This window comes from Pseudochaenichthys georgianus, chromosome 12 (assembly GCF_902827115.2).
Source record: "Pseudochaenichthys georgianus chromosome 12, fPseGeo1.2, whole genome shotgun sequence".
NCBI lineage: Eukaryota > Metazoa > Chordata > Actinopteri > Perciformes > Channichthyidae > Pseudochaenichthys > Pseudochaenichthys georgianus.
In genome coordinates, this window is record NC_047514.1 from 13,684,779 (window position 1) to 13,697,243 (window position 12,465).

A 12,465-nucleotide genomic window follows, 5' to 3' on the forward strand; every position below is an offset into this window, starting at 1 on the left:
GAGAGCTCCTATAAAGATGGATAAACAACAAGGCCACTAGTCCATTAAAACATACTACAATCCCTCACTCTGCTGAAACCAGTAACTACTGAGATCTCAATATGAATCCATAAGCACGGATCCCAATTCAAACTTTTGCCTCTTTTTGAATGAAAAAGCAAAACAGTGCAAACAAATCAAATCTGTGCAATAAGGCCTACCGCTACCATCTCATACATACATTTCATCGTAAAAACAAGACTTTACAAAAACACTAAATGATTAAAAAAATAATATAACAACAATATCAAAGATGTGGTGAACAAAGCATGTACATGCACGGCTACACAGAGTGGAAGAGGCCATTCTCTGTAGGACCAAACAAAAGAAATATCAGACAGCAGTGTTTTTGTTTTAATGCTTTTCTAATGCTCGCCCCCCTGGGGCTGGGGGGGGCAGGGTGCCAGAGGGGTGTGTCGTCTCACATGGGCTCAAGCAGCCATCTGCCACCCAGCTCCAGCCAGCCTGATCCTTATCCTCCGCCCAGCCAGGCCAAGCAGGCCCGCTGTCTCACCCCCACAGAAAGGCTTCCTGCTGGGGGGTGTGGGGCTGGGGGAGACAAAGGGGGGGAGGAGCTGTGGGAGCTCCACAGTGAGGCCCTTTGACCCGGTCCCAGACAGACAGCACCGTGTCTGCTCCCTGCCGCCTCCTCTCTCTTTTATCAGCCACACAGACCCCAGGGGCTGAGGGAGAGACAGAGGAGGGGGGGAGAATGAGACAGAGAGAAGGGGGAGGGCGGTGGGCAAATGAGCACAATGAAGAGACTGACACGGACTACCCTGACCCCCCTCTCCTCCATTCATCTTTGGGTACGAATCTCTCTATTCCCTACGGGCACGCTGCTGCTGCTGCCCTCTCCTCCTCTCCCCTGTGTGACCCCTCTGTTGTCTCCCCCCCCCCCCCCGATATCCCTCAGTGGCCAGCCCTGTGTGGCCCCTACTGGCCACATATACGCTGCTGTTGTGTGTCAAATACGCTTTTCATTGTTTGAACGCCACATGTAGTGTTGCCTTGATGGATCAGGGGTCCTGTTTAGTGATTGTTTTCTTTCTCGCGGTAGTGGTCACCCATCTTGGAGAAATGAGTGAAATGTATAAAAAAAACGTAAAGCATGTATTTATTTAGAGTGTTGTTAAATTCCTATGTTTTGGTAAAAGTGGAAGAGCACATTGATGCTCAAATGGAAAATGTTTCCGGGGCAACAGAGGGGGGGTCTCCTCTCTGGCACCTAGGCAGTGGAGGTGGTGAGCTTCTGGATGGTGCGGTTGTAGTATTGGGTGGTGAGGGCCTCCAGGGGGTTCCAGTGGTGCGCGTGCAGCTCGATGACCTCCATGAGGAGAGAGCGGGTCAGCGGCGACTCGCCCGGGCTCAGCATCTTGTCCCTGACGGCGGCCAGGAGCTCCGTCATCATCTCAGGGAGCTGCTCCTCCAGGAGGCGCCCCATACTCTGGAGCTGGTGGAGAGACGAGGAGAGGGAGGGAGGGAGGGAGGAGGTCAGAGGAAGTGTGTGTGTCGCTTACAGAGAGCAAAACACAACGTCTGGCACCTTGTTACTGTAGATGCAGTCAGACAGGAGAGTTCACACACCCTGTGGCCATGGAGAGTGTGTGTGAGAGAGTGAGAGAGAGAGTCATCAAAACTGCGAGGAATATGTTTGTGAGCATCTGGGAAGTGTTAGCCACCTATCTTTGCGCTTTCTGTTGTTTCGCCGCTTTTTATTGTTTTCTTATCATTGCTGCTGAGAGATTTCAGTTCTTCTACCACGACCCAAGTCTGATTAAATCCATAGTTCTACTTAAATTCACCTACACTACTTTATTATTCATAACCCTCGGGAGACGACCATGGAATATCAAAGATATGGGTTTGAGATTGTGCATACTGTGGACCTCTCCAGCATTAAAGGAACATTCAAATGAAACATGGGTTTTATGGGTTTCAATATAGGCTGGATCTTTTCTTTTCACATACATTTGTTCAGATGTTTTACTGCATTTCATTTCTTGCCTGGCACTTAAATTCAAATCAGCCTTTAGCTTGAAACAAAAACACGAGTATTACCTGTGTGTGTGTGTGTGTGTGTGTGTGTGTGTGTAACCATACCTCCATTGAACAGCACAGCACTGCATCTTCCTTCACATCAGTAGACTCCAATAGCTATAAGGGACAAGAGCAGATCATATTTGAATATACTGGAACACTGCGAAGCAAAGAGCCGCACAGCAACAAGGCAGATTTATAAAAATATGTATATATTTGGATGTAGGCCACAGTAAGAGATTAAGCAAATGCAAGTGTGTGTTCATCAGTTCACAAGAGAAGGAAAAAAGAAGACCTAATCATAATTGTAAATATTTTTCTACATTAACATTTGAAATCTTGGAAGACAACACGCCAGGCTTTCATCCTGGCAAGCTAGCTAACCGTCAGACATCAAGGCTGGCTCTGTGCACACTGTATATCCGCGTGCACACAAACAGCGCAGCCAAAACCAAACTGTGAAGCTGGTAAACATGCTAGCTGGCTTTCCACCCCCTCCTCTGGCCCCATGCACAGATGGGCATATAACTGGCACTTTCAAACAATGCAGGGAGCGATGGCCACAAAGGGAGACAGACCCACAGAGAGCCTCCTATAGACATCGAGAACGGAAGCCGTGCACATCTAGTGCCAGATGACTGTATACAGAATACTCCTACCAGTCGGTTTGACAAAGTGCTACTTTGATTATCCTGAAGGAGGGAAAGGAAGTAACAGGGAGGAAGGGAGGGGATGTTTTTTTGTTGCCGTTTTGATATCTAAATAAACCTTTAATGAGTAGAACTGCTGCACAATGAGCAAAATAAAGTATAAATGCAGGCACAGTTATGGGGAAACTAGTGAAAGAGAACTTGTTTCGAAGCAGTCTGTCATTACTAGGGTTGGGAACCGAAACTCGGTTCCAGATGAGAACCGATAAGAAAATGCCGGGTACCGGGTACCCATACAAAATACACAATTTCGGTTCTGCTTAACGGTTCCTAAACGCGGTAGACCCTGTATTCCACCGGGTCCGTCAGCTCCGCGGTGACCTGGTGGAATACAGCCAGGGTAAGGGCGGAGTTCTGGAGAATCACAGAACGGCCTGTCGTCAGCGGGCCGTAGACGGCCGGCTCGGTACGCTGACGGCCGGCACCGCCCGTCATTTTTTTAAACGGCATCATGTAAGTTGCGGCGACAGAGGTCCACAGTTTCCCCGCAGCGAGGCTCCCCCGCTCTCCCGTAGATAGGTCACGAGCTCAGTCACTTCATAACACCAAAGATGGGTCACGGTACACGCTCTGAAGTGAGGCTCCACTACACTAAAAAAGAAAAAGACAAGGCACAGTGTAATGCCTGTGAATAGCTTGCCACAGGCATAGCTCAGTTAAAATAAAGCACAGCTATTGCGCAACACATTTGTATTGCATGTATATTTTTTATTTGTAACAATTTCAGTTAAAGCTTAAAAGAATAAAGATATTTTTGTTATCTAAACGTTTGACCTCTTTCTTTTACAATTTTGGAATCGAAACAGGGAATCGATAAGAACCGGAATCGATAAGCAGAACCGGAATCGATACATTTCAAACGATACCCATCCCTAGTCATTACAAGGTGATTTTAAGTGGCTCTAATCAATATTTTTCATAATTCACAATTTCACAATGTAACAATGACTATGCATTAGGGCTGCTCGATTATGGCAAAAATCATAACAGTTGATTACCCTGAACTTTAAGTATAATTCAACTGAAAATCCAAAAAAAAAAAAAAAGTAATAATAAAAAAATAATCGTTTTATTTTGATTACGTTGTTTTCGTAATCGTTGCAAGCCATAATCGTAATTGCGATTAATATACGATTAATTGAGCAGCCCTACTATGCATGCACAAAGTGTTCTTTAAATGTACTTATATGAAACTAAACTACAAGCTTGATTGATACAGACAAATAACCCATCCAATAGTTTCTGATTTGACCAAGTGTACTTCATACTACTTAACTTTGATGATATGCATGCTTTGAGAGCAAAACAGATATGAAAACAAAGACATGGAAATGGTTTCTGATTCTTTGTAACTAAAAAAAGAAACAAGGATAGCCCATCTGATACTTCAATCCAAACTTAATGCGAGCTGGCTTTTATTTCCCCACTGTAAGCTTAATGGTATTCCACCTATAATTCAGGCCCGGCAGTTGCATGGCGTGGTGACAGTTTGGCTGTTTGATGTGGGAACTACAGTCTCGTCTTTCCCAGAGCAGGAGAGCCGTGTGACACGCAGGATGGGCTCATAATGAGTTCTCCAGGGAGCCCAGTGTGACGTTTTTACTCAACACGTTTAAAATGGACTAATCTATACTCATCTATAATCGGTTCTCCTAGCCATTGAGGTAGCTCTCTTTTCCCTCTTCTCTTTTTTTAAAGTAGAAGAGGAACAGCTGCAGAAAAACAACTTCTCTGAGAGACTACTTAAAGCACAACGTCTCTGTGCTGAAGCTGAAGCAGACAGATCTCTGGTTAGTTACATCACAGAGAAACAAAAACTCTGCAAGGGGAAGCGCTGGGAGTCTGTGTTCCATTTACAGTATTTTCATTCAAAACATATTTTATCTGGAAGATGAAAAGCTAGTACAGCTGTGATCATCTTGTAGCACAGAATGGAAAATATAAATCCAACAACAACTTGAATGACTCAGTGAAGTCAGCTAGGACAACATTCATATTTATTTAAATATTCAGCGAAAGCTTCATCGTGCTTGAATCCACTCATGTATATTTTGAAATATGCTGGCTAAAAGAAAAGTAAATGATGGACGAGTGCTTAGACAAAAACATGTTTCATCAGAGTACTAATGACGTGCAGAGCGCTCAAAGTCAGAATTATGACTACTTTAACTGCGCTTCCAATAGTTGCATAGCAACAGAAGCATCAGAAGGAGAAACTTCCCTTAGTAACATTACACATCACCCTAGTTATGTACTTCACTAACTGCTCGACAAAAAAACCACTACAAACTAAAACACTTACAATAACATGATGCTCAGTATTTACAGTTTATTTGAAAGAATGATTGAAACATTTTAAGTTATTAGTCGAAAACCGTGAGGGCCCATGCTGACTTTAAAGAAGGATACCAAGAAACAATATAAATAGCCCTGTGGTCACCAGCAGCCAGTATGTGCACGCTTCCTGCAGTGTGCACCTGCAAGCCACTGTGCCACATGCTTCAGGAACATCGTTTTCTATGTTAATGTGAGCGCCCTGCTACCTGCCTTACCTTGCCATGACTATTCGGCTGTTCAGGTCTGTTCCCCCTTAATAAAGGAATGTTGGATTACTCCTTTAGTCATTTTTATCATAAAAAGAAGCTGTAATCTTTCATCTTGCCTTCCTACATACTTTACCCCAATGGTCTGGGTAAATATCTATGCCAGTGTAGGTGTATCTAAACTCTATAATTGACATGTTTGCTTTGACACTTAGTAAAGGATTACCTTACTTAGTGCATCTATGTGGATTGTGCACATATAAAAAAACACTTTTGGCCTGTGAGTGTTGAATGGCTCAGATCACCGCTCGCTGACCTGCCCCATCTATATGAACAGCTGTCATGTACACTTTAAACACTTACACACCTTAGCCGTTACCTAATCCTGTTCTGCAGGCTATAACTACACAGGACAGCTGCTGCAAAATGCACCGCCACACACACATGAGTACTCTCATATGCACACATTATGGCACATAGCTTGTAACAGAATCTGACCTCTACATGTTACGACAGGAGAGACAAAAAAACAGACGGCTAAAAATGGGTAACAATGGAACATGGGCATGGAGATGTTATTAGAAATAATTTTGCCACATAGGTGTGACACCGCTGACGCTGGAATACGGAGGTGTGTTACACTGTACGTCCACACCCTCGGTCATGTTGTGGAGAGTCCTCTAACAAGCTGAGATAATGATTATTCTGGGCATACGCTCAGACAGGGTGTGGATGGCATTGGTTGTGTGTTGATTGTTTGTTAGCGAGACGCTGGGTGTGTGTTGCGCGCCAGACGGGCAGAGGTGTGGACGTGGGCGGTGAAACTACCTTGCACGTGTCTGAAAACCTGCCATTATCTCTTCTCTCTCTGAAAACTCCACATTAAAAAGGTTTTTCTCTCCCAGCCCCTGTCATGTCATCTCCCCTCGCCTTCTCCTCTCTCTGCTACCTGTCGTGCTGTCAGTGAACTTCCTCCGCAGTAACTGTCAACCTGACCACAGGCTTCTCAGCTTCCTCTTACCTCTTCTCTTTCTCCCTCCCCCCCATCCTCACTCGCTTCCCCTTTCAATATCCCATCTGCCTTTAACCACTTCTGTATCGCACCGCGTCTGCTGTGGCTCCCCATTTGGTTTCCATGGTCACCAAAGGAGTGTGTCTAAGAGAACACGAGCAGCTGATGAGAAATGGACCTTGAGTCAAGCATTTTCTTGGAAGTGATGATGTCCTGACTGTTTAAACCACTTACCAAACCCCACAGTGGTGTATCGCGTCTAGACAGGGTCTGGCCAAAAACAGGAAACTTGCTACATGTTCCGATCGCAACAGACAAGATAAACAGACACGGCTGGAAACGCCCCTCTTACTGGAACCAGCAGATGAGTTGATTCATTGGTAAATAAACATACTTGTAATAAATGACAGATCTGGATACAGACCTCTCGTAGGCAGGTGTAGATGGGACACACCAGCACTCTGAAAGGGTCCGCAGAGCTGCTCCTCATGGTGCCAAACACCTCACACAAGAAGGTGATGAAACCTAACCACCTCTCCACATCCGACTGCTGGAGCTCCTCTCGACGGGCAAAGTCCCTCTGAGGAGAAAGAAAAGACAGATGGATATAACGTTTGAAAATACCCTGAAACTGCAGCTTGTGTAGTAGCTGTAGAAGTAGGCCGCAGGTAGGTGGATATTTAAGTGTCCCTTTAATTCATCAGCAGTGGTGATAATCACCATTAATATCGTTGTTATCTCCCTGATGGGGTAGGTGGCACACATATTAACCTCGCAGCGTGAAGTTCTTAAAGCCAAAAAGCGGTTGAAAAACACATTAAACAAATCCATGGATTTCATTTTCTGCCAGGAGTAGAGGAGAATATGTTAATTTGGTTTGAAAGTGAAGGGTAGTGAACTGTGTCAGTGCTGTAAAAGTGTTGGGGCTAATATGGGTTAATGCCTAATGCGTACTTTTAAAGATGTTATACGGCAGGTTAAACTGAAACAGTATTCACTCAGAGGAACTCACTCTGCTTTTCCAGAGTGTACTGCCCGTACTGAAGTGCACTAGAGAAACTGGCGGCTTGTACTCTCACATACTCGTACAACACCACCGAAGGTCTGTTTGTACACAGACATACACAGAATATGCGTCCTTGAATGGACCAACAAAGGAAACGATGATGAGGAAGGTGACAGAAGCATCAGGGAACAAAAAAAGGCCAAATGCTCTCCTCAGCTTTACATAAAGAGGATATTTCATAGGCAACAGACCATGTTTAATGAAAGCATCATCCCTGATGCCTTTTTTTCAAACACTTTTTATAGAGCCAGACTAATTGCCCCCATATTGAGATCCAGGGCTCTGGGAGCAACATCATTAATTATGGCCTTTATGAACACATTTTTAAAATGTTTAAAAGCAAAAAGCCAAAATGTCAAAGACCAGGAGGGGGTCCAGGCTGCCTGGGAAGTGGGGATTAAAGTGAGAAATAAACAAAGAGGATCTGACCACAGAGCTGTGAAAAAGGGGGGTAAATAATAAAGCAGAGAAAGAGGGTAAAATAATTACGGTGGGATTTACTACTGCTGGGTCAGGGAAAACAATCACTACATCTAAAGAAATGGAAAAACTGAGGGAAGGAGAAAAAACAAGAGTGTGGGATAGCAGTCAAAAAGAGCATCTGCTGGAAATGAAACGGGAGTAGGAGTGAAAGAAGGGTAAAGGCAGCAGGTGGGTTAACATTTAGACCTCGGATGTCTTCTGAAAACAGCGTGCTCGTCTTGCCTACTTTTACAGCGTCTACCACTCTGGCAGCTTTCGTCTGACAGAGGAAGGCGCGAAAAGGAGGAGAATGCTAAGAAAGAGAGAGTGTAAGTGTGCAGGGAGAAGTAGAGAGGCACTGGCCCGTGTGGTTCCGGGTGAGGGGAGGCGATAACGCGGGGGAGCGCGGTAATAGAGAGCTCATGAGGGACGAGGAGGGGGAGAGAGGCATGGAAATATATAACGGCTGAGAGGATGTTTTCATCATGGGTGCAAGACTGGAACTGTGCAGTTGAGTGGAAGGACGAAGGGCGGAGGGTGAAGGGATGGGGGGGGCTGTCTCTCTCCCCTGGGTGTTTAGATTAGAAACTTTGCCCACTGACATTTACAACATCACACACACAGTTGGCTTCCACCTGAAAGTGCTTCCTCATAAAACTAAGTGAATATGAGGCTACTGAACAAGACTATGGCAGACTAACTGAAAAATGGATGGGAGTAGGTCTAAAAGACACAACAATCTGTATTGGGCTTTTAATTATTCACTCATGGACAAATACCATGGTACTGTTAAACTAATTTGTCCTAGCGTCTTTTTTAATCGTACAGCTATCTTTGTCAAACTGCATCTTTGTGAAAGGTAACTAAGCTAGTTTAATAACTACTTCAAAGAAAATTGCATCGACTAAATCGAGCTAAATTAGTTCTGGGTGATCATTGAAGAAAATCAAGTCAGGTCCATGAAATGAATGAGTAAGTTATTCTGAAATATCTAACAGAAAAGCTTGAGCAGCAAACCCATTCCCCCCCTCTCACCTGCAGCATGTTGAGCAGCAGAGATCTGAACTTGGTCCCCTCCACCATGAACAGCGCCATCTTGTCACAGAGCTTGGCGGCTGTGGCGGCGAAGCTCCTGTCCGACACGGCTTTGGAGTAGAGGGTGCTGACCACCTGAGCCAGGGTCTCCTCGCACCGTGCCGAATTCTGCGCCTCCTCCATGAAGGAGGCCAGCTGCTGCTCCACCCCGCTGCTGTTGCTCCTCATGCTGTTGAGGAGCTCCACCAGCCGGTCCATGCTCTGTGAGCCGGGGCCCGACGCCTCCACACCAGCCTCTTCCTGAGGGGGAGATGGAAAAGTCGTGAGTGGCAAGTTTCAATTTCAATTTACTGTTGGTTTGACCACAAGCTAGGAACATTTATTTAGTGATTTCATTATATGCTGACTTGAAATGAATATTTCAAGTTAGATAAGATGAATAGTACTTTATTAAAGTAACACAATATAAAGCAGCATATTATATATACACTAAGTTTGTAAGGAATGGAATATTAAATATCAAATGGAATATATATGTAAAATGTACAGTGTGAGTTTAAGTCCAGTTATCCAAGGCTGATATTTGTGCTGATGAAAAGTACTTCAACATTAGTTACGATTAGCTTATTTAAACCATTTATACATTTGTTGTGTATACTTTAGTGTCTATGGTGGACAGCTAACATGTTTTGATATATTGTGGAAGAGAACCCCCATTTTATAATTTTGTTTCTAGCCTAGTTTCTAGGTCTTTTGTTGCCCATCATTCCGACATTAGATTCATTGCATCACTACACCACTGCTTGTTCATTCTTTCCTCTCCTCCCTGCTGTGTGGTGCCGCGCTGTCAATTCAAACCACCCCTGGTAGTAATGAGTGAGAGGAGGGAGACGGAGCTGAGGGCAGCAACACAGTTGACTGACTCGCCAGTTTAGTTCACACATCAGAAACTGTTACGCTAATGCTGCTTTTGTTTCTTCACCTCCTTAGCGAGAACATGTTCACCCCTCCCTGACAGTCTGGGTGTGTCATCATGAATGCTTAATAACCAAGCAGACGAATGACTAAAGCAAGGCAGTGCAACAAAACTATGCGTCTACTGTACTGTCTATCCATAAATGACAGTGTGTGTGTGTGTGTGTGTGTGTGTGGACATAATGAAAGTAATTATACAACTAAATGGTGGCGTGTGTGTGCACAGATACATTAGTCCTGATTGCCCTAAGACTGACTGACAGGGCCTAAGCAGCTTTTCCGTACCTTGTCCTTTAGTCTCCTCCTCAGCCTCTCCTTTGACGACTGCAGCAAGTCGATTTTGGGCCGCTCCGACTGGCCCTCGCTTGCCCTTCTACTTCCTGGTGGGTTGGGAGATTCCTTTTTAACTGTCGGTTGTGGGAAAGCATTTGTGTTTGGTGCGGACTCAGGTCTGGGGGATTCAGTGGGACTTCTGAAGTCTTGAGGTGCACTGATCTGCTCCTCACCTGGTTTTACATTCTCAGTCTGTTTGTCTTTGGTTGTTCTCGGGGGTACTCCTTTGTCCCCTGTAACGTTTGTCTGTCCGTATCCCTGAACTTTCTGATTGGGGTGCCAGCGCCTGTTCTGGCTGTATCCGTGGTGCGGGGGTCCTCCCTGGCGCTGCCCATGCCCCCCCTGGTACTGGCGCGGCGGCCGACCGGCACTACCGTTTCTGTTATCTCCCTGTTCCGGTATATTCTGCTGCTGTTGGTTTTGACATTGTTGTTGGGTTAGATCCCTCTGATGCTGTGGGGACTGTTGTTGTATCAGCTGAGGTTGGTTCTTCACTCCTCCGCCTCCTCCTCCTCCTCCTCCGCCCCCTCCTACTCCTACTCCTCCTCCCTGAGGTCGCTGCTGTCTCCTAGATTGAGAGAAGGTATAAGAAAGCTTAATTGTGATGTAGAAGAAGCTTGAACGCCCGTCTATGTCACACTGGCCCCAAAATGGCCTACAACCTCCACCCTTCCCTTCTCCCAAAAACACATCTTTAGTTTGATAAAAAAGGCACTGTTTTCTTTAACTCCTGTTCTGGTCCCGGTGACTTGCCACACTCTTCTGTAAATACTATGACTGTTCACAACTAGACACAAACAGTAACCCATCATCTACTGATATAACATTTACGCAACTAAACATCCAAAAGCCCAATGCCTGCTTACATGTGGATGCACAGTATGTCTGTGTATTCCTGTCGTGCATAGCTCTGTCCTTATGCTGTCCTGGCTCTGGGCTTCACGAGCTGCTGACATATGGTCCAGGGGATTAGTCGCCCTGGCACCGTGGAGGCAACCTATTATCTGCCTCAGCCAGTGAACCTTTGCTCCCTTAACCCCCCTCAACTCTTTCAATGCTTTTTACATCAGGAAATTGTGCAGGTGGACGTGATTTGCAAAGGAAATACATCTTGGCCCTTTTCAACAATAAAGTAAAGAACTTCTAGTGATGGGATCAAACCGGCCACAATGCCAATCAGTACAGGCCAATGTCACCTTCCCCACCTCCCGAGTCTTTACTTTTGGTGCTCTTGCGGGTTCCAAACGCCTCCTAATTTTGAATCTTATGTGTTTTTACTAAAAGGTCATAAGTGCATCTACTTGAGTGAGAATCAAAGAAAACGTAGATCTTGGACTATTTAGTACAGCTTCTAAAGAGCAGAGAAAATGGTGTATTATGACATGCAACAAAGGTTCCAAGGCTGGAATCTAACCTGGGATGGTGCAATTATATATTTTGAGCTCTCACCACTCCAATAGCGAAACGCTCCAGGGACAAGGTTTCTATAATAAAGACATTTAGAAAAAGAATCACAAAAGTAATATGTGACGTCCATCAGGCTTTGTAAGTCTAGTGGAGGCTAGATTGACGTGCAAAGAAAGGCAACTTTCCAAAACTTTGAAGTTTGCCAATGCCAAGACTGCAATGGGGGTTTTCATCAAGCGTTTCCTTGCACTTAATCATTAAAGAAACTTTCAAAAGCGTGATTTTAAGATAAAAGATGAATCTAAAAGCCAGACATAGTTTCAGACAATTATTACACCTTGTGAAAGAGAACTGTGTGTCACTATCCCACTCGTTTTGCAAAGAAATACCACTGAAAATGAATTAACATATGAACAACCTTTGAATGACTATGTTTTTGTTCTAAAAGAAGTTAAACAAATCCGTATGAACAACTTCTGGGAGAAAGAGACAAGGCAGAGATACTGGATTCTATCATGTCTGCTAAAGTTATATAACGGAAATTCTAAAATCTTGAAAAGAATATTCAAAAAGACATTATAGTCGATGCGTTTACGCCCTGATGAAAATGATTTAAGCGACCAGCAGCCTGTGTATGTGATGTGTGTAAAGTATTTAGGTACAATTCATACAGAACTTCTCATCCGTTGTCATCAACATACGGAATTATATTATTATTGGCATAATTGTAGTGCTCCAATGATTATTTGAAGAATACAAAAATGAATCAGCAGCCACTTATTCATAATAATGCTAGTAGTTTTGAAGCAATAAAAACTTGATGGTTCCAATTTCCACTTTTAT

At 44.4% G+C, this 12,465-nt stretch overlaps 1 protein-coding gene across 2 annotated transcripts in view; it reads right to left on the bottom strand.

Annotated features, from left to right (window-relative positions):
• Nucleotides 1-935: 935 nt before the first annotated feature.
• ctif (CBP80/20-dependent translation initiation factor) overlaps nucleotides 936-12,465 on the bottom strand; it is a 60,517-nt gene continuing 48,987 nt past the window's right edge. Inside the window, exons 9-14 of one of the 2 annotated variants that reach the window (XM_034095945.2) lie at nucleotides 10,389-10,783; nucleotides 10,168-10,262; nucleotides 8,908-9,207; nucleotides 6,769-6,924; nucleotides 2,143-2,196; nucleotides 936-1,492 (exon numbers count right to left, since the gene is read on the bottom strand). In XM_034095945.2, the coding sequence (XP_033951836.1) occupies nucleotides 1,268-1,492; nucleotides 2,143-2,196; nucleotides 6,769-6,924; nucleotides 8,908-9,207; nucleotides 10,168-10,262; nucleotides 10,389-10,783 (1,225 nt within the window). In that variant the 3' untranslated portion in view covers nucleotides 936-1,267. Of the gene's footprint in view, nucleotides 1,493-2,142; nucleotides 2,197-6,768; nucleotides 6,925-8,907; nucleotides 9,208-10,167; nucleotides 10,784-12,465 lie in introns of both variants that reach the window. The other variant, XM_034095944.2, reaches the window with a different exon arrangement.